General features: G+C 42.2%; 1 protein-coding gene across 2 annotated transcripts; it reads right to left on the minus strand.

Moving 5' to 3' along the window:
- Positions 1-126: 126 nt before the first annotated feature.
- Positions 127-25,810, minus strand: LOC137652501 (uncharacterized). 2 transcript variants are annotated; one of them, XM_068385947.1, is made up of 5 exons: positions 25,690-25,810; positions 13,103-13,337; positions 12,018-12,108; positions 3,834-4,064; positions 127-1,712 (listed from the first exon to the last, which is right to left on the minus strand). In XM_068385947.1, the coding sequence occupies exons 2-5, from the start codon at positions 13,315-13,317 to the stop codon at positions 1,590-1,592; spliced, it is 660 nt and encodes a 219-aa protein (XP_068242048.1). In that variant the 5' UTR covers positions 13,318-13,337; positions 25,690-25,810; the 3' UTR covers positions 127-1,589. The 2 variants fall into 2 exon arrangements, with proteins under 2 accessions (XP_068242048.1, XP_068242049.1); XM_068385948.1 differs by lacking the exon at positions 25,690-25,810 and adding an exon at positions 25,572-25,590.

The following is a 25,810-nucleotide window of genomic DNA, read 5'->3' on the forward strand; positions in this document are numbered from 1 at the left end:
TTCTGACAAAATTTTATTAACAGACCTGTTCAAATCTTTCAGTTGAATCTATGACATTCAAATACATTTTACAGATAATATAACGCATTTACTACATTCAGGAGCTGGATTTTGAAGGGGTAAATATCCAAGGCTTGGTATAGGATATCAAATCTTAATGCAGTTTCCAAAATAATTACCATTTAAATGCCTATAGGTAAAATTCACCGGTATACAGATGTAACTTCAAAACCTAATATGAACTCTGGTTACCTGTGGTATTGGAAGCAATGCAAGAGAATTGACGACATTAAAGTAACAACTCTATGGCAGTTTGTTATTGTGAAAGAGCTGTAAACATTCCAGCACAAGGAATTACAAAAAGTACTTGTGTTATGCATACAATAATAATTACGGTATCCTACGTATTAATGGTATAATAAAGCTGTTACGTCTCGACAGTGAAAATTGATAAAAACATAAGATTATGAAATAGGGTACCATACTATTTCTACAAAAAGACAATCAAAGAGAACAGGCTTACGTTTGGCAATTCACGGCAACGTAATATAAAATGACCCAAGCGCATACAACACGTTTCTCATCGGATGTAAATATGGGTGAAATTCTTGTATCAGTTCTTGGACTGGTGGTCACAAATAAAGCTGCATTCTCAAAATAGAACTTGTGAACTCAACACACCCCCATACACAATCATTCACTTCAATTTCTTTGGTGCAAACTTTGGCATTAAGACATTTAAAAAGTATTTCATAAATTCACCAATAAAGTAGGTGAATAGCAAGACATCCTTTCTCTTACAACTTATAATCTATACATAAACACAGTAAGATAGACTTAGTACAAAAGATATATAAATATATAAATAAATGTGTAATTATATAATTATAAATAAAATAATCTATCCACTTCCTTAGTATCTTAAACCCACAATATTCTTCTTTCCAGAGTTTACGGAATTATTTACAATAGAATCAAATAAATAATTCAACTCCATAATGGCAAAAATAGTGTGCATTGTTAAACTCTTTATAAATTACACTCGCATGTCTCTACACGGAATGATTAAGGAGTCACTCCCTTTATATCAAAATATGCATTCGGCATACATTCATCCTCAGCCAAAAAAAGAAAAAAAAGCTATTTGGCATCTTCAAAAATACTTTTGCCTTACCATTACAATAGACATGTACAATATTTTGAAGAAGACAGCCTTGTTCATAAGGCTTTCCCGTAGAGATTCGAGAGGAGTATTATCAAGGAATGTAAAACCCGACTGTTTTCTGATCCCTCTGACCATTGGAGACGCCTCCAACTTCTAACAAACTTCGAAGTAGTGTATCTAAAAATGGGAATAACAAGCTTTGGCATTGCAACTTGTACAGAGTTAAAAATTTAAGGCCTTACTGTAGCACTTGTTATATAAGTACAGTACTGTACTTTCTTGAGTAATCACCATTCTTTCTATCAAAACATTACTATATAAATAAATTCTAAATACTGTATAGATGTATGCATAAATAAATCTGGAAATAAACTAACGTAAGTATAGTTTGTCAAAAATCCTACTTATGCAATACAACAACACTTTAGACCTGGGCTGTCAGATTTTCCACTTCTTTTTTTATATTTTCTCGAGCAGTTTTTTCTCTGTCAGCCTGAAACTCCCTGGTTGCGTAAATATTGGGCATCAACAAAAGGCTCTTCAGAATCTGCAAAGATACAAATAAATACATATAATGTATTCCAAACTTTTCTCCTCCTTAAGGGGTGTTACTCCGCCCCACTAAAACAATGTGAATTTTTGCGTTACTTCAATCTCTTGCTACTTTTTGTTTCAAGATCGATTTTTTAAATTTAAGAAACCATTTGAAAGAGAATTCTATGCTCTAAAAGTTGTACACTGGAAATTTTCTTAGAATTCTTATTTGCTTATATATACAATATGCTGTTCCGTATATTATTTTATCAATGTATAGAATTCACTTTCAAAGGTGACTATTTTTCATATGGAAGTTTTTCATTATGTCAAACAAGAAATTGACAGATTGTAGGCTGTAAAATGCCCTATACAGTATAGTATCTCATATTTGACTGACAAAAATCTATCAATACTAAAAAAAGTAGCAGCAAATTTTCTTTGAACATTTTGTGTTTTGAGAAATTGAACTTCAAAGCTTTTAAGTTGAGACAGGTTGAATATACTTTAGTATGCAAAAGAACGGGGTTTAAACAGTAGTTCTCCTCACAACTGGGGATCTTAAGGACATAATCAATATATCTCAAGGTTATTTACTAGGCAGCGATGAGCACCTTCCCTCAAATCCAGAAATATATACGCTTTATGTACCAAATGCCTACACAAGTAAGATGTTGCTGGCATGATATATTCTCGTCTGCATAATTTCTGGGAAAAGTTTACGCTTTAGGCATATCTAGTTATCGTCTCTGACATTTTATGCATCTTTCAGCATAGCTAAGCATTAAGATTGTAAATATATAAACGAGCAGAGAAATACGGGCTTAAATGTTTTTCTTTCGTATGCAAAGTACTGTATGGGCTTTTAGCAGTAGTATTCCCCAACACTGGATATCATAAGGATATAATCATCATATTTCAAGGTTATTTACTCCCTCAAATCAAGAAATATATACTGTACACTTGTACCAAAAGCCCACACGAATGTACACTTGTACCAAAAGCCCACACGAATAAGTCATTGCTAGCATAATATACTCTCATTTTCATATTTTCTGGCCAAATTTAATTATTGTCTCTGTCACTTTATGCATCTTACAAGACTTCGTATAATGAGGTAACGTTCGTCAAGTTCAACAATTTATTTTATCATTATTTTGTAATAGAATGTGAGAAACAAGTTAAACTAGAGAAAAATCTTTAAAAAGTACTAAAATGTGAAATGACTAAATAAAAGTAGTCATCAGGACATAGATTATATAGAAGTGACTGAAAAATATCCCCTACAGTTTTTTAATTAGACTTACTGTACTCCATAAAACCAAAAAGTTAAAATAAAATAATAAAAAAAAAAAAATGAAACGGGAAAGAAAAATTGTAATGATGACGAGTACAGTATAACAATTTGACAGAGGAAACGAAAAGGAGAATTGTGACATAGATGTTGACAGCACTGCAGTCACAAATATGAGGCGACAAGCTATACGAACAAGTGGATAAGTAGATCTCACGTGTTATTGAATAATGAGTCTCAGGACATTTAAAATTATAAAACGGATTTTGACATACAAAAAATCTATTTTTGGGTGAGATAGCATGTCGTCCTGATGGAAGTTCCTTTCGGCAGCTTCCTACTGTCTAATATTTCTGCGAGTGATATTACAAGAGAATTACCGTCAGGTATCACGGGGTTCTAAACCCCGGAATGACTATCCTATGATATCGTATATAATCAGGGATGTATCCGTAGATAACCATAGATATCTGCACCCCTAACAGACTTAACCCAGTCTAGGAATCTAGGTAGAAGGATAGGTGAGGAGCCGTTACATATCCTCTCCCCTCATGGTGCTGCCCGTAACTGATGACGTCATTCCTTTGTTCGCAGCGATCCTACTTTGTGCGTAGTTTTTCAAGTGCGCTTATTTCAGCTTTTTTTGAGTAATTTAGTTGTTCCAGGGGGTTAGAACCCTGTAATACCTGACGGTAATTCTCTCGTAATATCACTCGCAAAAATATTATACACTAGGAAGCTGCCGGAAGGACCTTCCATCAGGACGACATGGCTTGAGCCCAAAAATATGGTAAAAAATATAAACAATAAGAATGAGAAGAAAGAGCAATAATCACTCACTTTGAGTCTAAGTTGATTATAAGCTGTTGTAGGCAGATGTATATATTCAGCTTGGATTTTAGTGGTATACTGCTCATACTCCGCAGGAGGACCTCCTAACACAGCCATGGTAAAGTCCAAGAAATAATGAGCATCTTCATCTCCTGATGCTCCCTCCGTCATGTGAGCGTCAGTCAAGTTGCTAACTGCTGCTTCCAGCAGGGATCGCACGGCAGACACAAAAGGAGAATCCTTAGCAAAAGAAAAGAAAAAAAAAAAAAGATAATTCAACAGGATTCCATAAAAAAATCAACGACAACTTCAAGCTGACTCATAGCATTCTACACAAGAACATATTAACAAATTATAATCAAGTTAATTATTTCAATGCTCATCCCAAATTCATTAACCTACATAGTTTCTTGATATTTTTGATAAATTTTGGGGTAAACGATAAAAATACTTCTGGAGAAGAAGCACTATGAACATCAGTCGAGTATAGAAGGAAAATATCTTAGATCTTCCCAAACTACAATATCCATCATATATCAATGTTCTGAGTAAATATGTCATTTCCAAATATTTTGCCCTTTCTTAATAGACACAAATACATATATGGATACTACTGTATTGTATATTTATGCAATAACAACCCTCTTTACATCAGTTCTGACTCTGTGTCGCTCATCAGCAAGTATTAAATAAAAAAATAAAATTCAGGTTACATACTTTTACCCAACCTTACATCGGTCTCTATGTCGTACAACCCTGAACTTCAAATGGAAGCTTATTGATGTAGTTGTGTGCTTTTATATAATACAGTAACTTGTTTTTGTGTTCATTACTTGTACAGGAAATGTTTAACTCACTTTATAGGGCAAAAATCCAACCTACGAATGAATAGAAGATATTTTCTAGTGTTTTTTTATGATATTTTCAAAACCAGAAAGGCCCATTAGTTTTTATTGGAATATTATGAACTTTTAAGAGTATTTTCTTCAGTGGAGGATGGAAAAATGATATTTTGATTATAAAATAAATTTTTGAATATACTTACCCGGTGAATATATAATAGCTGACGTCTCGGACGGCTCGACAGAAACCCAAAAACTCGCGAGCGATCGCCGTGAAGGTTGTGGGTGTGACCACCAGCGCCGACTATCGGCCAGATACCGCATATACTTGTAAACTGCTCCAGTTCTTCTCATTCCGCTGGGTCTCTATCGGGGAGGAAGGGAGGGCCTTTAATTTATATATTCACTGGATAAGTATATTCAAAAATTTATTTTATAATCAAAATATCATTTTTAAATATTAAACTTAGCCGGTGAATATATAATAGCTGATTCACACCCATGGTGGTGGGTAGAGACCAGTATTAATACAATAAAGGCGTATATGCTTAGGGTTTTTGACAATTATATCATAACAAAACCCAATTAAATATAGGTACCTGGTAAGGAAGCTGACTCTGACGATTACTCTGCCTTATTAGTCCGCTTTCCTCACGAAGCCCAGCCATCCTCTCAGGATGCTGAAAGACTCCCAGGAGCTGTTATATCCAGGGCGACCACCCATACAAGAGGACCTCATCAAAACCCTTAATCTGGGCGCTCTCAAGAAACGACATTTGACCACCCGCCAAATCAAAAAGGATGCGAAAGACTTCTCAGTCTTCCGTACAACCCAAGACAAGATTAAAAACATTTCAAGAGAAGATTAAAAGGATATTGGTATTAAGGGAATGTAGTGGTAGAACCCTCACCCACTACTGCACTCGCTGCAACGAATGGACCCAGTGTGTAGCAGTCCTCATAAAGAGGCTGGACGTCTTTTAAGTAAAATGAAGCGAACACCGACTTGCTCCTCCAAAAGGTCGCGTCCATAATACTTCGCAGAGATCTGTTTTGCTTAAAGGCCACGGAAGTTGCTATTGCTCTTACTTCGTGCGTCTTGACCTTAAGTAAACAGCGATCTTTTTCACTTAAGTGAGAATGAGCCTCTCGGATTAAAAATCTAATAAAATACGATAAAGCATTTTTAGACATAGGCAATGATGGCTTCTTAACTGAGCACCATAATGCCTCAGATCCACCTCGTAAAGATCTGGTACGAGCTAAATAAAACTTAAGAGCTCTAACTGGGCATAGTACTCTTTCAACCTCGTTACCTACGATCTCTGATAGGCAAGGAATATCAAAAGATTTAGGCCAAGGACGAGAAGGCAGTTCATTTTTGGCCAAGAAACCAAGCTGAAGCGAACATGTGGCTTTCTCTGTAGAGAAGCCGATGTTTTTACTAATGGCATGGATCTCACTGACCCATTTAGCCGAAGCCAAGCACACCAAAAAAAGCGTCTTGAGGATGAGATCCTTCAGGGAGGCTGAATGTAATGGCTCAAACCTGTCGGACATAAGGAACCTTAGGACCACGTCTAAGTTCCACCCAGGAGTTGCCATACGACGCTCCTTAGAGGTCTCGAAGGACTTAAGGAGATCTTTATTATTGGACAGATCTAAGCCTCTATGTCTGAACACAGAAGCCAACATGCTCCTGTAGCCCTTAATAGTGGGAGCAGAGAGGGAGCGAACATTTCTCAGATGTAGGAGAAAGTCTGCAATTTGGGCTACAGAGGTACTGGAAGAGGAAATGGATGATGACTTGCACCAGTCTCTAAAGACCTCCCACTTCGACTGGTAGACCTTGATGGTAGAAGCTCTCCTAGCCCTCGCAATCGCTCTGGCTGCCTCCTTCGAAAATCCTCGAGCTCTTGAGAGTCTTTCGATAGTCTGAAGGCAGTCAGACGAAGCGCGGGGAGGCTTTGATGAAGACTCCTTACGAGGGGCTGCCGTAAGAGATCCATCCTTAAAGGCAGACTCCTTGGAACGTCTACCAGCCATTGAAGTACCTCTGTGAACCACTCTCTCGCGGGCCAGAGGGGAGCAACCAACGTCAACCTTGTCCCTTCGTGAGAGGCGAACTTCTGCAGTACCTTGTTGATGATCTTGAACGGCGGGAAAGCGTACGCGTCCAGGTGAGACCAGTCCAGCAGAAAAGCATCTATGTGGGCAGCCTCTGGATCTGGGACTGGAGAACAATAGGTCGGGAGCCTTTTGGTCAACGAAGTGGCAAAGAGGTCTATGGTGGGTTGGCCCCAAGTCCTCCAAAGACTCTTGCACACGTCCCTGTGGAGGGTCCATTCTGTAGGGATCACCTGACCTCTCCGACTGAGACAGTCCGCCAAGACGTTCAAGTCCCCCTGGATGAATCTTGTCAACAGTGAGATGCCTCGATCTTTTGACCAAATGAGAAGGTCCCTTGCGATGACGAACAGTGCGTGGGAGTGAGTGCCTCCTTGCTTGGAGATGTACGCCAAAGCTGTGGTGTTGTCCGAATTGACTTCCACCACTTTGTTTCGTAGAAGACTCTCGAAACTCGTCAAGGCCAAGTGAACAGCCAACAGCTCCTTGCAGTTGATGTGCAGGCTCCTCTGATCCGACGTCCAAAGACCCGAACATTCCAGACTGTCCAGAGTCGCTCCCCAACCCAAATCCGACGCGTCTGAGAACAACACGTGGTTTGGGTTCTTGACAGCCAGGGACAGACCCTCTCGCAGACTTATGTTGCTGTCCCACCAGTTCAGGCACGTTTTTACTGGCTCGGAGATCGGGATTGACACAGCTTCCAAAGTCTTGCCCTTGTTCAAATGGGAGTCTAGATGGAACTGGAGAGGGCGAAGGTGAAGCCTCCCTAGTGAGATAAATTGTTCCAGGGATGACAGAGTCCCTAGGAGGCTCATCCAACGTCTCACTGAGCAACGGTCTTTTTTTAGCATGAGGCGGACTTTGAGCAGGGCTTGCTCTATCCTGGTGGCAGACGGAAAAGCCCGAAAAACTAGACTGCGAATCTCCATCCCCAAATAGAGAATCGTCTGGGAGGGATTCAGTTGAGACTTTTCTAAGTTCACCAACAGTCCCAACTCCCTTGCAAGGGCCAACGTCCATTGAAGGTCCTGCAGACAGCGATGACGGGACGACGCTCTGAGAAGCCAGTCGTCCAGGTACAGGGAGGCTCGAATTCCCGATAAATGAAGGAATTTTGCCACATTCCTCATGAGCCTTGTAAATACGAGAGGAGCAGGGCTGAGGCCGAAGCACAGTGCTCGGAACTGGTACACCACATTCCTGTAAACAAACCTTAGATACGGTTGAGAATCCGGGTGTATAGGAATGTGGAAGTACGCATCCTGCAGGTCGAGAGAGACCATCCAGTCTCCCTCTCTGACCGCTGCTAGGACGGACTTCGTGATCTCCATCGTAAATTTTGTTTTCACAACAAAAACGTTGAGCGCACTGACCTCCAACCTCCTGAATGTTTTGGGACTAGGAAGAGACGGTTGTAAAATCCCGGTGATTGAAGGTCCGAGACTTTCACCACCGCTCCCTTCTCTAGCAACTGAGAAACCTGCTGATGTAGAGCTTGTCTCCTTGACTCCTCTCGATACCTGGGAGAGAGGTCTAAAGGGACTGTTACTAGAGGAGGTCTGCGTACAAAAGGTATTTTGTACCCCTCCTTGAGCAACAACACAGACTCTTGGTCTGCACCCCTCTTCTCCCAGGCCTGCCAGAAGTTGTTCAGTCTGGCCCCTACCACTGTCTGAGGACGTGGGCAGTCAGACTCTGCCACGGGAGGACTTGGATCCTCTCCTCTTGCCTCTCTTACTGTCGGCACGAGCGCCTCCCCTACTGGGGGCTCTGCCACGAAAGGGCGGGATAAACCTCGTCGCTGGGGTATCTATCTTGGGTCTTACGACATAAGACGATGAAGGAACACCCTTACAAGTAGACGTACCCATCAGGTCGTGGGTGTCCTTCTGCACCAGAGAAGCCACAATATCCCTGATCAACTGCTGAGGAAACAAGGCAGATGACAACGGGGCAAAGAGGAGTTCCGACCTTTGACAGGGAGTTACTCCTGCCGAAAGGAACGAGCAAAGAGTCTCCCTCTTCTTCAGGACTCCAGCCGTAAAGGTAGCGGCGAGCTCATTGGAGCCATCACGGATGGCTTTGTCCATGCAGGACATAATAAGCACGGAAACATCCTGGTCGGCCGACGAGATCTTCCTGCTTAAGGCTCCTAGCGACCAATCTAAAAAGTTAAAAACTTCGAAGGCCCTGTAAACCCCTTTAAGGAGATGGTCAAGGTCCGAGGAGGACCAATAAACTTTAGAGCGTCTCATGGCCAGGCGACGGGGAGAGTCTACTAGGCTTGAGAAGTCTCCCTGGGCAGAGGCAGGAACTCCCAAGCCGAGAACTTCTCCCGTGTCATACCAGACGCTCGCTCTAGAAGCCAGTTTAAAAGGAGGGAAAGCAAAGGCTGTCTTCCCCAAACTCCTCCTGGTGGTCAACCAGTCGCCTAGCAAACGTAAAGCCCTCTTAAAAGAGCGAGAGAGCACTAGCTTAGTAAACGAAGGCTTCGAAGCAGCTAGGCCAAGCGCAAACTCTGACGGAGGCGAACGAGGAGCAGAAGTTACAAACTGGTCTGGAAAAAGATCCTTAAAAATCAACATGATTTTCTTAAAGTCCATAGAGGGCTGAGCAGCTTTAGGCTCTTCTCCGTCTGACAAAATGCCTAAAGGAATATCAGTAGGTGGAGGATCAGCAACTTCCTCATCTGAAGGAACCTCGTCCGACAATTGTCGAGTCTCATGAAAGGGAGAGACCTGCCGCGGCGGCAATGCTTGACAGGCAATGTCAACAAGCAAAGGAGCAGCAGTAGCAGTCGAGGAAGCGACGTCATGCCGCTGCTGAAAGGACTGAAAACCTTGTGACTGACCAACAACAACAACAGGAGTTGATGGACGCTCGACGTCACGTCGGAACTGCATAGACTGCCTAGACTGAGCAGTCAAAACAACCTTTGACTGCGGTGCTTGACGCTCAACGTCAAAACAACCTTTGACTGCGGTGCTTGACGCTCAACGTCAAAACAAGGCAACTGAGCTTGTTGGCGAACGTCCTGAACGTCAACACGAGACTGCGGCAGCGGCTGAACGTCAACACGAGACTGCGGCAGCGGCTGAAAGTCAACCCGGGACTGCAGTGAGGGAGGAACAATGTCACGTGACTGTCGTGACAAACTACCGACATCACGTTTCGAAGTGCTAACGTCAAAAGGACGAGTAAAAGCTCGTTTGGGCGGCTGACGGCCAGAGTCTCGATTAGCGTAACTGCGATTCAAAAGAGAAGGATCATCGTGAACCTGCTCAACGTTATACTCCTTCATAAGGGAGGAAAGCTTAGTCTGCATGTCCTGCAGGACAACCCATTTAGGATCAACGGGAGTCGGGACGGGCCGAGACGGTGGTAACGTCTGTGTTGGCAAAACATTGCCTTTAACAAGACTCTCGGACCCCGTGTTACGCTTACGTTTAACAGGTGAACAGTCTTCCGACGACTGCAAAAGGTCAGAGCTGTCCCAATGGCTACAGCCAGGACGCTGGACCTGTCCTGAAGGGACTGACTTTCGCTTCAAGGGTCTAGAAACCTTGCGCCAAGGTTTCTTTTGCGAAAAGCCTTCGGATGACGAGGAGAACACAGCCTCGCTCGTCTTATGGTAGGGGCGATCTTGACGAGAAACGCCCGATACCAAAGAGGGAACGTCTGTACGTTGGTTAAAGCCTCTCGTCCCCTTAAGTCCTACGACATTACTTCTCCCTGGTGCAGGGGAGCTTGAAAGAGGTCTCGGACTGGGGGAGCGACAAGCACGAACAGACGAACCCTCGGTCGCAACACTAAAAACACTTTGCGCACTTATCACTTTGTCACTACGATTTTCTGATTTGCCACTCTGACACTTCAATAACTTCACATCTGAAATGAGTTGGTTACGGTCCGAAGCTAAGGACTCAACTTTCTCGCCTAAAGCTTGAATAGCAAGAAACATATCCCGCATGGACGGTTCATGAGTGCTAGTAGAGGGTTCAGGAACAACTACTACAGGAGAAGGATTAGGTTCAGGGGCATGGGAGGAGGAAAATTCCAACGACCTAGAGGAGCTTCTCCTCACCCTATCTCTCTCCAGCTTACGAGAATATTTATCAAATTCAAGCCAGTCGAATTCCGACAAGACCACGCACTCATCACACCGATCTCCTAATTGACAGGATTTACCCCGGCAATTAGAACAAACGGTATGTGGGTCGAGAGAGGCCTTGGGAAGACGTTTGTTACAATCCCTAGCATTACATTTGCGAAATTTAGGTCCAGGGATAGGAGAAGGGTCAGCCATATTGAACAATCAGAGAAAAATCCAAAACAATCCAAAGTCATCAACAATAAACACTAGCCAAAAAAGGGTTCAAGAGTTTTAATTGAAGAGAAAAACACCCGTCACAGCGAAAGCTCAAAACAACCAAAATAAAGTACTTCACCAAAAATGACGAAAACTCAAGGTCAACAGCGAGCGGAATCAACTTGTCGATAAGACCGACAGAGAAGAACTGGAGCTGTTTACAAGTATATGCGGTATCTGGCCGATAGTCGGCGCTGGTGGTCACACCCGCAACCTTCACGGCGATCGCTCGCGGGTTTTTGGGTTTCTGTCGAGCCGTCCGAGACGTCAGCTATTATATATTCACCGGCTAAGTTTAATATTTAAAAATACACTTTCGATCGACCATAGTTTGCAGACTAAAACATCTCGCCGCTTGTTGAGAAGATGACTGAATAAGATTACGAAATGGTACCACTTCTAACAAAGCTCCATGTTTAATTTTTCCCCCTTTCATTTTGAAATCAGTACAGTACTGTAGAGTAATTCTTTTAAAAGCATGATATAAACTCAATGTTAAAGACCTGTTAGATAAACTAGTAAATTCTAAGCTAACAAAAAAATACACATCAATTTATACAATACCGTGCCTTGAAAAGGAGCACATAAAGGATAAAGGTTAAAGGTGACTGGTTTCGCTTCCGGTTCCATCAGAATAGATGCTCACCAGAACGTCAGCCGGGCAAGGCCAACCCCCCACTGTGGTGCCCTACCACAGCAGTAGCCTCCCCAGTAAACAGCTTAAACTCACGGTCCTGGGCGGGGATCGATCTCTTGCCACGTTACCACTGTACTAGTTTATGTTAGATTAAGAATTCAGTCAGTTTCATTCCACCCCAATGAAATGCGAAGGAGAATTAAACTGGACTTTACCTGATGACCTTCTCCTGCCTCAGATATGAACTCCTCAAATTTCTCTACGTTTTTGGTGTCGGCATCGCCAGAACGAGGGTTATAATCTAATCTGAAAGAAACACCTTGGGTAAAATATAATAAAAAAGTAACTAGTCTATTTCTTTTAACAGTTATAATACAATGGGCAGCATATTTACCTTGAAAAGTATCTATTATTATTATTATTATTTGCTAGGCTACAATCCTAATTGGAAAAGCAGGATGCTATAAGCCCAGGGGCTCCAACAGGGAAAATAGCTCAGTGAGGAAAGGAAATGAAAAAAATTAAATATTTTAAGAAGAGCAACAACATTAAAATAAATATCTCCTATATAAACTATAAAAACTTTAACAAAACAAGAGGAAAAGAATTAGGATAGAATAGTGCGCCCGAGTGCACCCTCAAGCAAGAAACAAATTCTCTGATTATTTTAATATTCACACCAAACAACCAACTCTTTAAACCTTATATTCAGTTAGTGTCCAGCTTATCCACAATACAGTATGATATAAAATGATTCTGCTTTGATAAGGAAAATCTTTTCTCATTCAGAATAAAGGGAGAACCATAGCATATTTGTTTTATTCATTCTCTGTATCCATAATGTATTCATGATAAAAATAACGGTTGCAATAGGAGCTGTAGCTGCTTTAATTGTACTGCTTTTGTATTTACAGTATACGCATACAATGATAAAGCTTGGTAAAGAGAACTTTAGTCCATAGATGGGCTGGATTTTCTTGAAAACCAGTACATTAGTACCACCAATAAAATCAGCTCTATCGTGATATTCAGAAAACATAAGGATTTTCCTTAAGATACTCCTACGTCAAAAATGTTACTTTGAGCCGCAAACTCAGCATGTGCAAGTACAGATATTAAAAGATTAATCATGTTAATATCCATCTGATGAAAAATTTCCGTTTTAAAGTCAAACATGATTACTTATATAGAATCCATGTCAAACAAAGGTTGTTACTAAAATACAAATTTGATTTTTACTTTATAAAAATACATTCATGATTAGTACTAAAAAGAACTGTTTGTACAGTAGAGTACTTACTTGTGGAAGAATATAGCTAACGCTACAGCTTGGGGATCGGTCAGTTTTTCCTGATACTGGTGATAAAGACTGAACAGCTGCGATAGATATGCATGGCCATGGTAGACTCGCCCTTCCTCTGTGTACTGGCGACTGACAGCAGCCCACCAGCGTTCACTCACCGCACCGGGAGCAAAGCTTGTTGCAGAATCCCATTCACTTCTCAGATCTTCCATACTTAACTAGGGGTTTTTTTCTACATGAAAGAAAAAACTACCATCACTTATTTTGTTTCACCAATATCTCTTACATAAATGAGTAATGATAGCTAAAATGTCTTTAACCATTCTTAATATAAAGTTTGCTACCATAAAATTGCCCACTTTCATTTTATATGAAAAGGCAATTTATTTCCATATTCACCTGATGTTCATATTACCCATAAAATCCTTAAACCTAAAATTTGTCCCATTTCCTTTCACTTTAACCAATACATGTCGTTTAACAAAGGAACAGAGCCCTCTAGCAGTAGCCTAAGTGGTAAGAGGACCAGGTTGTAGCATTAGGAAATATATTTTTCCGTTTCGAAGTGGACATTATCCCTCGTCTTGACACTATGAGTTAGCGGGTAAGAGGGTGGACGTGTATCGAACATCAGGTCAGTATAGAAATAAATTTATTATTAAAATTATAATTGTTTCTATCAATCTCCCCTGAGGTTCATATTGCTCAAAACCACACCCTGTTGAAGGTGAGGTGCAATTGAAGGAAAGAGTGTAATGATTTTTTTGTATAAGTAATGCAACAAGGTTAACCCTTTTACCCCCAAAAGGACGTACTGGTACGTTTCACAAAAGCCATCCCTTTGTCCCCATGGACGTACCGGTACGTCCTTGCAAAAAAATGCTATAAAAATTTTTTTTTCATATTTTTGATAATTTTTTGAGAAAATTCAGGCATTTTCCAAGAGATTGAGACCAACCTGACCTCTCTATGACAAAAATTAAGGCTGTTAGAGCAATTTAAAAAAAATGATATTTTAATTATAAAATAAATTTTTGAATATACTTACCCGGTGAATATATAATAGCTGCTGCTCCGGCGGCTCGACAGAAAACACTCAAAAACTCGCGAGCGATCGCTATGAAGGTTGCGGGTGTGCCCACCAGCGCCAACTATCGGCCAGATACCGCATATGCATGTAAACAAGCCTCAATTCTTCTCATCCCGCTGCGTCTCTATTGGGGAGGAAGGGAGGGCCTTTAATTTATATATTCACCGGGTAAGTATACAGTATTCAAAAATTTATTTTATAATTAAAATATAATTTTTAAATATTTAACTTAGCCGGTGAATATATAATAGCTGATTCACACCCATGGTGGTGGGTAGAGACCAGAGTTAATTAAGTTTACAGCGTATATGCTTAGAGTTTTTGAGAGTTATAACATAACAAAACCCAAATATATAGGTACCTGGTAAGGAAGTTGACTTAGACGATTACTCTGCCTTGTTAGTCTGTCTTCCTCATGAAGCCCAGCGATCCTCTTAGGATGCTGAAAGACTCACAGGAGCTGAAGTATTAAGGGCTGCAACCCATACAACATGACCTCATCAAACCCCTAATCTGGGCGCTCTCAAGAAATGACTTTGACCACCCGCCAAATCAACCAGGATGCGAAAGGCTTCTTAGCCTTCCGTACAACCCAAAAACAAGATTAAAAACATTTCAAGAGACAGATTAAAAGGATATTGGAATTAGGGTAATGTAGTGGTAGAACCCTCACCCACTACTGCACTCGCTGCAACGAATGGACCCAGTGTGTAGCAGTCCTCGTAAAGAGTCTGGACATCTTTTAAGTAAAATGACGCGAATACCGACTTGCTTCTCCAAAAGGTCGCGTCCATAATACTTTGCAGAGATCTATTTTGCTTAAAGGCCACGGAAGTTGCTATAGCTCTTACTTCGTGTGTCTTAACCTTAAGCAAACATCGGTCTTTCTCATTCAAGTGAGAATGAGCCTCTCGTATTAAAAATCTGATAAAATATGACAAAGCATTCTTTGACATAGGCAATGATGGTTTCTTAACTGAGCACCATAATGCCTCAGATCCACCTCGTAAGGACTTAGTACGGGCTAAGTAGAACTTAAGAGCTCTAACTGGACATAGCACTCTTTCAAGTTCGTTGCCTACGATCTCTGATAAGCAAGGTATATCAAAAGATTTAGGCCAAGGACGAGAAGGCAGTTCATTTTTGGCCAGGAAACCAAGTTGAAGTGAACATGTGGCTTTTTCTGTAGAAAAGCCGATGTTCTTACTGAAGGCATGAAGTTCACTGACCCTTTTAGCCGAAGCCAACCACACTAGGAAAAGCGTCTTGAGGGTGAGATCCTTCAGGGAGGCTGAATGTAATGGCTCAAACCTGTCTGACATGAGGAACCTTAGGACCACGTCTAAGTTCCATCCTGGAGTCGCCAAACGACGTTCCTTAGAGGTCTCGAAAGACTTAAGGAGATCTTGGAGATCTTTATTGTTGGAAAGATCTAAGCCTCTATGACGAAAGACCGAAGCCAACATGCTCCTGTAGCCCTTAATCGTGGGAGCTGAGAGGGAGCGAACATTTCTCAGATATAAAAGAAAATCTGCGATTTGGGCTACAGAGGTACTGGACGAGGACACAGATGCTGACTTGCACCAGTCTCGAAAGACTTCCCACTTCGACTGGTATACTCTAATGGTAGAAGCTCTCCTCGCTCTTGCAATCGCACTGGCTGCCTCCTTCGAAAAGCCTCGAGCTCTTGAGAGTCTCTCGATAGTCTGAAGGCAGTCAGACGAAGAGCGGGGAGGCTTTGATGAACATTCTTTACGTGGGGCTGACGTAATAGATCTACCCTTAGAGGAAGACTTCTTGGAATGTCTACCAGCCATTGAAGTACCTCGGTGAACCACTCTCTCGCGGGCCAGAGGGGAGCAACCAACGTCAACCTTGTCCCTTCGTGAGAGGCGAACTTCTACAGTACCTTGTTGACAATCTTGAATGGTGGGAATGTATATAAGTCCAGATGAGACCAATCCAGTAGAAATGCGTCTATGTGTATTGCTTATAGATCTGGGACTGGTGAGCAATAGATTGGAAGCCTCTTGGTCATCGAGGTGGCAAAGAGGTCTATGGTGGGTTGACCCCAAGTCGCCCAAAGACTCTTGCACACGTCCTTGTGGAGGGTCCATTCCGTGGGAATCACCTGACCCCTCCGACTGAGACAGTCTGCCAAGACATTCAAGTCCCCCTGGATAAATCTCGTTAACAGGGAGATGCCTCGATTTCTTGACCAAATGAGCAGGTCCCTTGCGATCTCGTACAGCGTGAGGGTGTGTGTGCCTCCTTGCTTGGAGATGTACGCCAAAGCTGTGGTATTGTCGGAGTTGACCTCTACCACTTTGTTTCGAAGGAGACTTTCGAATTTCATCAAGGCCAAGTGGACTACCAATAGCTCCTTGCCGTTGATGTGCATGCTCTTCTGACTTGAGGTCCACAGACCTGAGCATTCCCGACCGTCCAGGGTCGCACCCCAACCCAAATCCGACGCGTCTGAGAACAACACGTGGTTTGGGTTCTTGACTGCTAGAGATAGTCCCTCTCTCAGACTGATATTGCTGTTCCACCATTTCAGGCATGCCTTTACTGGTTCGGAGACCGGGATTGATACCGTCTCTAACGTCTTGTCCTTGTTCCAGTGAAAGGCTAGATGGAACTGGAGAGGCCGAAGGTGTAGTCTTCCTAGCGAGACAAACTGCTCCAGGGATGATAGAGTCCCTACGAGACTCATCCAATTCCTGACTGAACACCGTTCTCTCTTCAGCATTAGTTGGACTTTGAGCAGGGCTTGTTCTATTCGGGTGGCAGACGGAAAAGCCCGAAAAACTGGACTGCGAATCTCCATCCCTAAATATAGAATAGTCTGGGATGGGATCAGTTGGGACTTTTCTAGGTTGACCAAAAGTCCCAATTCCTTGGTCAGACCCAACGTCCAATGAAGATCCTGCAGACAGCAATGACTGGACGATGCCCTGAGAAGCCAGTCGTCCAAGTACAGGGAGGCTCGGATTCCCGATAAATGGAGGAATTTTGCCACATTCCTCATGAGCCTCGTAAATACGAGAGGAGCAGGACTGAGGCCAAAGCACAGGGCCCGAAACTGGTATACCACATTCCTGAAAACAAACCTCAGAAACGGTTGGGAATCCGGGTGTATAGGAATGTGGAAGTACGCATCTCGTAGGTCGAGAGAGACCATCCAGTCTTCCTTTCTGACCGCTGCTAAGACGGACTTCGTGGTCTCCATAGTGAACTTTGTTTTCGTAACAAAAACGTTGAGCGCACTGACGTCTAGCACCGGTCTCCAACCTCCTGTATTCTTTGGGACTAGGAAGAGACGGTTGTAAAACCCCAGTGATTGAAGGTCCGAGACTTTCACCACCGCTCCCTTCTCTAGCAACAGAGACACTTCTTGGTTTAGGGCTTGTCTCTTTGACTCCTCTCGGTACCTGGGAGAGAGGTCTATGGGAGTTGTCACTAGAGGAGGTTTGCGTACAAACGGAATTTTGTACCCCTATCTAAGCAACCGAACAGACTCTTGGTCTGCGCCCCTCTTCTCCCAGGCCAGCCAGAAGCTCTTCAATCTGGCTCCTACCGCTGTCTGAGGCTGTGGGCAGTCAGACTCTGCCACGTGAGGACTTGGCTCCTCTCTTCTTACCTCTCTTTCCCTCGGCACGAGCACTTCCCCTGCTAGGAGCTCTGCCACGAAAGGGCGGGATAAATCTGGATGCCGGAGTCTCGATCCTGGGTCTTACAGCAAAGGATGTAGAAGGAGTCCCTTTGCGAGCAGAGGACGCCATCAAGTCATGGGTGTCCTTCTGCATAAGCGAAGAAGCTATATCCTTAACCAGTTGTTGCGGAAACAAGGACGCTGATAAGGGAGCAAAGAGCAGTTCTGATCTCTGACAGGGAGTAACTCCTGCCGAAAGAAAAGAGCAAAGGGTATCTCGCTTCTTTAAGACTCCCGACGTAAAGGTGGAGGCGAGCTCATTGGAGCCATCGCGGATGGCTTTATCCATACATGACATGATAAGTAAGGAAACATCTCGGTCAGCAGACGAGATTTTCCTACTTAAAGCTCCTAATGACCAGTCAAGAAAGTTGAATACTTCAAAGGCCCTGTATACGCCTTTGAGCAGATGGGCAAGGTCCGAGGAGGACCAACTAATCTTCGAGCGTCTCATGGCCAGGCGACGGGGAGAGTCTACGAGGCTTGAGAAGTCACCCTGGGCAGAGGCAGGGACTCCCAAGCCGAGAACTTCTCCCGTGTCATACCAGACGCTCGATCTAGAAGCAAGCTTAGAAGGAGGGAAGGCAAAGGCCGTCTTCCGCAAACTCCTCCTGGTATCCAACCAGTCGCCTAGAAGTCGTAAAGCCCTCTTGGAAGAGCGAGAAAGCACTAGCTTAGTAAAGACTGGCTTGGTAGCAGGTAAGCCTAGAGCAAACTCAGACGGTGGCGAACGAGGAGCAACGGTAACAAAGTGATTGGGAAAAAGATCCTTGAAAATCAACATGATCTTCTTAAAGTCCATCGAAGGAGGAACCGTCTTAGGTTCGTCTACATCTGAAGGATGATCATCATGATGAGGATCAGCAACGTTCTCATCTGAAGGATCTTCGTCCGACAACTGCCGAGTAACAAGCAAAGGGGAGACCTGCCTTGGTGGCAATGCTTGAGACACAGAGTCCACACGCACTGGTGCATCAGTGGCAGTCCAGGACGCTACGTCATGTAACTGCTTAACAGCCTGACTCAACAACAACAGGAGCGGGAGGACGCTCGACGTCAACTCGAGACTGTCTTGACTGCCTAGACTGAGCAGTCAAAACAACTCTTGACTGCGGTGCTTGACGCTCAGCGTCAAAACAAGTCAACTTCGCTGGTTGGCGAACGTCCTGAACGTCAACAAGAGCATTAGGAAGCGGCTGAACGTCCAAATGCGGCTGAAAGTCAACACGGGACTGCATCGAGTGAGGCTCTACAAAACGTGACTGACGTGACTTAGTAACGCCAACATCAACAGGACGAGCAAAGGCTCGTTTGGGCGGCTGACGGCCAGGATCTCGATCAGCTAAGCGGCGAGGATCATCGTGAACCTTTTCAGCAGAATAGTCTTCCATAAGGGAGGCGAGCTTAATCTGCATGTCTTGCAGTACAACCCATTTAGGATCAACGGGAATGGGTGCGGTAAGAGACGAGGGTAACGTCTGTGACTGCAAAACCTTGCCTACACCAAGACTCTCGGAGCCTGTGTTACGTTTCTGCTTAGGCGGCGAGCAGTCTTCCGATATCTGCAAAGGGTCAGAGCTGTCCCAATGGCTACAACCAGGACGCTGGACCTGTCCTGAAGGGACCGACTTTCGCTTTAAGGGCCTCGAAACCTTGCTCCACGGTTTCTTACGCGAAAAGCCTTCGGATGACGAGGAGAAAATGGTCTCGCTCGTCTTATGGTAGGGGCGGTCTTGATGAGACACACCTGAAACCATAGAGGGAACGTCTGTTCGCTGATCAAGGCCTCTCGAACCCATAAGTCGTACGACATTACTTCTCCCTGGGGCTTGGGAGCTTGCAAGAGGTCTCGGACTAGGCGAACGACAGGCACGAACAGACGAACCCTCGGTCGCAACACTGATAACACTTTGCGCACTGATCACTTTCCCACGATTTTCCACTGTGGCACTCTGACACTTTAACTCTTTAACGTCAGCCATGAGTTGATTACGGTCTGTAGCTAACGACTCAACTCTTTCGCCCAAAGCATGAATGGCACGTAACATATCCCGCATTGATGGTTCCTGAGTGCTAGTAGAGGGTTCAGGCACAACTACTACAGGGGAAGGATTAGGTTCAGGGGCATGGGAGGAAGAAAAATCTACCGATCTAGAGGAACTTCTCCTCACCCTATCTCTCTCTAGCTTACGAGAATACTTGTCATATTCAAGCCAATCGAATTCCGAAAGGCCCACGCACTCCTCACACCGATCTCCTAATTAACAGGTTTTACCCCGACAATTAGAACACACAGTATGTGGGTCGAGAGAGGCCTTTGGAAGACGCCTATTGCAATCCATAGCATTACACTTACGAAATCTAGGAATTGGAGAAGGGTCAGCCATTTTGAAAAAGTCAAAGAAAGTCCAAAAAACAATCCAAAGTTATCAACAATTAAATCTGTCCAAAAAAGAGTTCAAGAGTTTAAGTTGAAGATAAAACACCTGCACTGCGAAAGCTCAAACCAAAATGAAGTACTTCACCAAGTCTGTTGAAAAACTCCAGGTTAACAACGAGTAATGGTACGTCTTGTCGATCAGACCGACAGAGAAGAATTGAGGCTTGTTTACATGCATATGCGGTATCTGGCCGATAGTTGGCACTGGTGGGCACACCCGCAACCTTCATAGCGATCGCTCGCGAGTTTTTGTGTGTTTTCTGTCGAGCCGCCGGAGCAGCAGCTATTGTATATTCACCGGCTAAGTTAAATATTTAAAAAATATACTGCAAAATGTGCTGGGAAAAAATTAACACCCTGGGGGTTAAGGGTTGGAAATTTCCAAATAGCCTGGGGGTAAAAGGGTTATGATTATAGACCTGGTCTAGATTACTTGTCTAGCTTACTTTTATGAACCATTTAAATTTCAGTTTGAAATACAGGATTCCAATTTTTTTTCTACAGTACCAGTAAACAAAAATGCAGTACTCTACTATAGATTGGCTTTTTAAGATAATGTCTTGCAAACACCTATTTGGTGTACTTTTGAGTTGCTACTAGAAACTTTCCAAAGAAAGACTTCTACAAAAACCAGGGAAGTAACAGCACTCCCTAATATTATGAATTTTTACTCTCAAGCACTGAGGATTTTTAGATCTACAAAGAATTCCTTATGCGCTTCTGTGATCGAATTTTAACAAGGAATGCAAGAGCATTTTTGGTTAGTGGGTGATCACGGACCCTTAGCCCACTGAAATTGTGATATGCAAGGGTTTACCAGCAGATGGAATTAATGTACGTAAAGATTTCAAGGCTCTGTGTGAAGCTTTCAAATCTGTGGAGTGCAGCGTACGTTCAGAACCCTTACTGAATGAAACACTATTAGAATAGCTAGGAAGGGATATTCCTCCCTTTTGGACGAGTTTGATATTCGCCCCGAGGAGAGGAAAGAAGCGAAGACGCTGGGGGATTGGGTTAGGTTTGTCAACGAGTTGAAAATGACCAGAATTACCAGGATTAAGGGAGGAATCAGTAGACTTCTGAAGTTTAAACAAAGGAAACAAGTGATGTCAAGAGCTTGCGAAGCTCATCACTATGAAAAAAGGCAGAATTTATGTGTTGTCAATAAAAAGGGACAGCGGTACTAAGATGGATACTGTACATCGAATCCAAACCAACATGAGCACATCTAATAAAATCTTCCTCAACATAGTATCCCAGGTTCTCTCTGAGTAGAAGAATAGGACCCTCTCTCCCTTAGCATTACATACACTTAGAATATTGCTTAATTCAAGTTTCGATTCATCCCTAGAAGGAATATTACAAGAAAAACTCTGCGATTGTAAAGAACAATCTTAGTTTCTCTTCCATCGATATCATGGACTGGAAAAGCTAGAACAAATCAGCAGCCAGAAATTATGTAACCTGAAAGTTACTAAAGAACAGAGCACGACAGATCCAAATGCGAGGTGTCCGAATAGAATGGGGAAAACCAATCCTTTGGTCACTGGTCATGTCCGGAATGCACAAGCCATGAAAAGGCACACAGAGACCACCCATGGAAATCATTTGCACAGTGCTGGTGCCCATACTAATTTTATCTTTGTAATGGTCGGCTGGGACGAGTCTGTCAACATCAACACCATCACACCAGTTGCTGACCGTACGCTCCATCCCGTTCTTTCTACAGGGTTGTCGTCTCTGGAACCCTAAGATGAATGAAGGGGATGAGGGTAGCACCAATCCTCCTGAAGAAGGATGCGCGTGTACAGTCTCTGAATCTGAGCAGTGATAGCAGGTATGAAAACACCTTTACAGTACCACATAATGAACATATACACTGGGAAGGAGATGTTCCCAATTACAAAACTTAAGGTCTTGTGTAAGAGGCGGGAACATACCGAGATCGTCTATCTAAGTGGATCCATTCTTGGTACCCTTGGTGATTCTCTCAACATTCTTCGAAGTGTTCGAGTCACCAAAATGTCCAAGGAATGTCCTGGGGTAGCCGAGGGATGAGGGCAGCTGCTAACATCCTAACTAGTAATGCATACTACACTGAAACGTATTTCTGAAAATGAAAAAGTTCCCAATATGAATCTTAGCATTCTGTACAAGGATAGTCTTCCCCAGTGTTTACACTGTAAGTATATACTGTATGCACTGGAGAAGGGAAGGCTTGATATGATACTATTTCTACCACGATATTATGCAGTGGAGTGGTCATTGTCCTTGAAACTCAGTGCAATAAGCTGTACTGTGCCCTTGTGACTAATTACTCTCCCTCTTCGAGACAGGACATCTGAAGGCACGACAAAAGGTGAAGAAGTTCAAGAATATGGAGAGTATACGCATCAAAAAAACACTTGCAAGCGCCTACAAAGGGAGGCAGTAAAGGTAGATGCCATTCGAGTGGGAGACCTTGGGTGTCCCAGTGCCTAAGGTTCTGGTTCATGGAGATCTAACAAAGGGATCTAGTATGTGGGGATACACAGCTTGTGGTATACAGCAAGGAAAAATTGTTCTAAAACAGCATGTCTAGAAGAGTCTATCATCATTGTAGACCATGTGTCTACCGGTTCCTTCGAAGTTCAGCTCCCATTCTTTCAGTTGCTTTCTTACTTTTATCAAACATGAACTAAATAAGACCTCATGTTTCCCTTCTATCGGCATCTGCGGGAGCTTATTTCTCAAAAACAACTTGCCTTAGGGTTACTTTGGTCAACCTTTTGCTCAACCATAACCATGACCTTTGACCTAGACCTTTCAAAATTGAATCACTTCCACATCTCGACATAAAAACTAATTCTTGAAAGTTTCACTACTCTATGAGTAAAATTGTGGCCAGGAAGTTATTCACAAACAAACAAACAGACAAACAGGGGCAAAAACATAACCTCCTCCCAACTTCATTGGCAGAGGTAATGAGAGATAGGCAGACTCTATACAACTCTATTAAACAAACATAATAAATAAGGTATACAAGTGTAACTTATCTTTCTAAAATGCATGGTTTTCTAGATCAAGTTTGGGGAGGTGAGTTCAGCACAATCAGATCCTTCATGTTACATATCAACCGATGCACTAGGTTAGGTTAGGGAAGGCTAGACTAGGCAGAAACCCTAGATTCAACTTTATCAACACATAAAACTATAAGTAAGGTTGGGGGTGCTCCAGTTAAGTAAGCAACCTTAGATAGGTTACGTCAGAAAGAATCTCTATTCTACTTGTTCCTACTCCCCCAGACAAAAATTTTTTGTCTACTGGCTGCAGTCCCCTATAACTATTAGATCATGTTAGCGTTTAATTTATCCTTAAATCTGTTACGTGGTTTTAAATGCTTAATTCATCATTTCATAGCACTGCAAATCAATTCACCTTTACTTGTTTCTATTTGACTTTAGCTCAGAAAATGCGATGTTGATCTCCTCCACAGAAATCCTGACACTATACTTAACCTAAGGGTAACCATAGTATACAGTATATTCAACATGAAAAATTTCTTGGACAAAAATTTAACTAATATGTCCATGGTACAATTAATGATCGCATTACCCAGATTACAGTAAATACAGAAAGAGCGAAAATTCCCTGTTTCCTACAACTAGGGTTACGACTTTGATAGGCACACACGCTAATAGGTGAAGAAGATGGTAGGGACCATTATCAAGTGTCATAGACTAAATAAAAATATTCAAAACATGAAAAAAATTGCATAATAATCTGTGTTACCAAAGTATAGCAAGTAATAGTTGGTTTTACAGTATTGTAGTTCCAGACAGAAAAAGCTTTTCTATTAAAACCAGGTGTTTCCTATACAAAAATGTTTGTTTTCTTTGAAAATGAATGGGGTTAGGTTGCGCAACTCAGCAAGTACTGCTTGCCAGTACGTAGGAGCTTGACATTTTTCTTTTTCCGCGACCGAAGTGAGTGCATGGCGGAGCAAAAACCATAAGATTTCTTAAAAAATATCCCCATTCTTTGACGGTCTAACGGATTTTCGGTATATTTGCTGTTGAAATGGTCATATTTAGTGAAGCATATTATTTACCACAGGGAAAAATATCTTTTCTTTTATTTTTTGGTTAAAAAATGTTGTTCCGTCCGTAACTATAATTTCACCAAGCCATTGCATAATAATCTGCATGACCGAAGTATAACAAGTAATAGCCTAACATGAAGAAACTGTCTACTATGGGCTAGTCATTGCTTGCTGGTCTCTGGATCTCTCCTTACCCTACCATACTACGGCGAATTAATCATCAATTAAATAGAGAACTTATGGACCAAAATATTAAAGTATTGTTCAATTCAGCAGCATATATTTAGATATAAACATAATCGGATATAGAAAACTCTGCGGGAATTACACCATGTTTCACAGTACTGTACCATACCTATCAAAATTACCAATCTACTTATCTTTAACCCTATGCTAATAATATGCCTGAATATATAAATGAACAATCAATAAATACAGTACATAATACCTGGAAATGAAGGTAAATTGCAATTATATCAACGAGAACTGGAAAAGTAGTAATCAGTCTCTTCTGGAAAGATTCCTGGAATTTCTGAACCTTATGCTAATAATACGCCTGAAGATATAAGTGAACAATTAATAGATACAGTACATAATACCTGGAAATGAAGGTTAATTTCAATTATATCAATGATAACTGGAAAAGTAGTGATCAGTCCACTTCTGGAAAGATTCCTGGAATTCCCGAACCTTATGCTAATAATACGCCTGAAGATATAAATGAAAAATTAATAAATACAGTAAATAATACCTGGAAATGAAGATTAATTGCAATTATATCAACGAGAACTGGAAAAGTAATGTCTCCACTTCTGGAAAGATTCCTGGAATTTCCGAACCTTATGCTAATAATACGCCTGAAGATATAAATGAATTAATAAATACAGTACATAATACCTGGAAATGAAGGTAAATTGCAATTATATCAACGAGAACTGGAAAAGTAGCGAACAGTCTCCACTTCTGGAAAGATTTCTGGAATTCCTGAGCCTTATGCTAATAATAAGCCTGAAGATATAAATGAACAATCAATAAATACAGTAAATAATACCTGGAAATGAAGGTAAATTGCAATTATATCAACGAGAACTGGAAAAGTAACGACCAGACTCCACTTCTGGAAAGATTGTCTGTCAATACCTGTGTAGCAGCAATTCCTGGAAACCTGACCGGGTGACAAACGATATATTTCTTTTTTAAAATATATTCTCAATTAAGAATTTAATTCCTTTTAATACAAAAATACAATTGCACAAACCTTATTCAATTAAATCTTTCTCAGCTGCTGGAATTAAATATGATGAGCCGATGAGGTAGGTCGAGATTCCAGAATCAAAACAATGCAAATTCCAGACTTCTTGCAGACGCCCACTATCAAT

Source organism: Palaemon carinicauda, chromosome 13 (genome assembly GCF_036898095.1).
Source record: "Palaemon carinicauda isolate YSFRI2023 chromosome 13, ASM3689809v2, whole genome shotgun sequence".
Lineage (NCBI taxonomy): Eukaryota > Metazoa > Arthropoda > Malacostraca > Decapoda > Palaemonidae > Palaemon > Palaemon carinicauda.

Coding starts and splice junctions, on each gene's coding strand:
- LOC137652501 (XM_068385947.1), bottom strand. CDS start 13,317: ATGGAAGATCTGAGAAGTGAATGGGATTCTGCAACAAGCTTTGCTCCC. Junction 4,065..12,017: donor AGGCAGGAGAAGGTCATCAG/GTAAAGTCCAGT, acceptor TCTTTTGCTAAG/GATTCTCCTTTTGTGTCTGC. Junction 1,713..3,833: donor ATAATCAACTTAGACTCAAA/GTGAGTGATTAT, acceptor GTATCTTTGCAG/ATTCTGAAGAGCCTTTTGTT.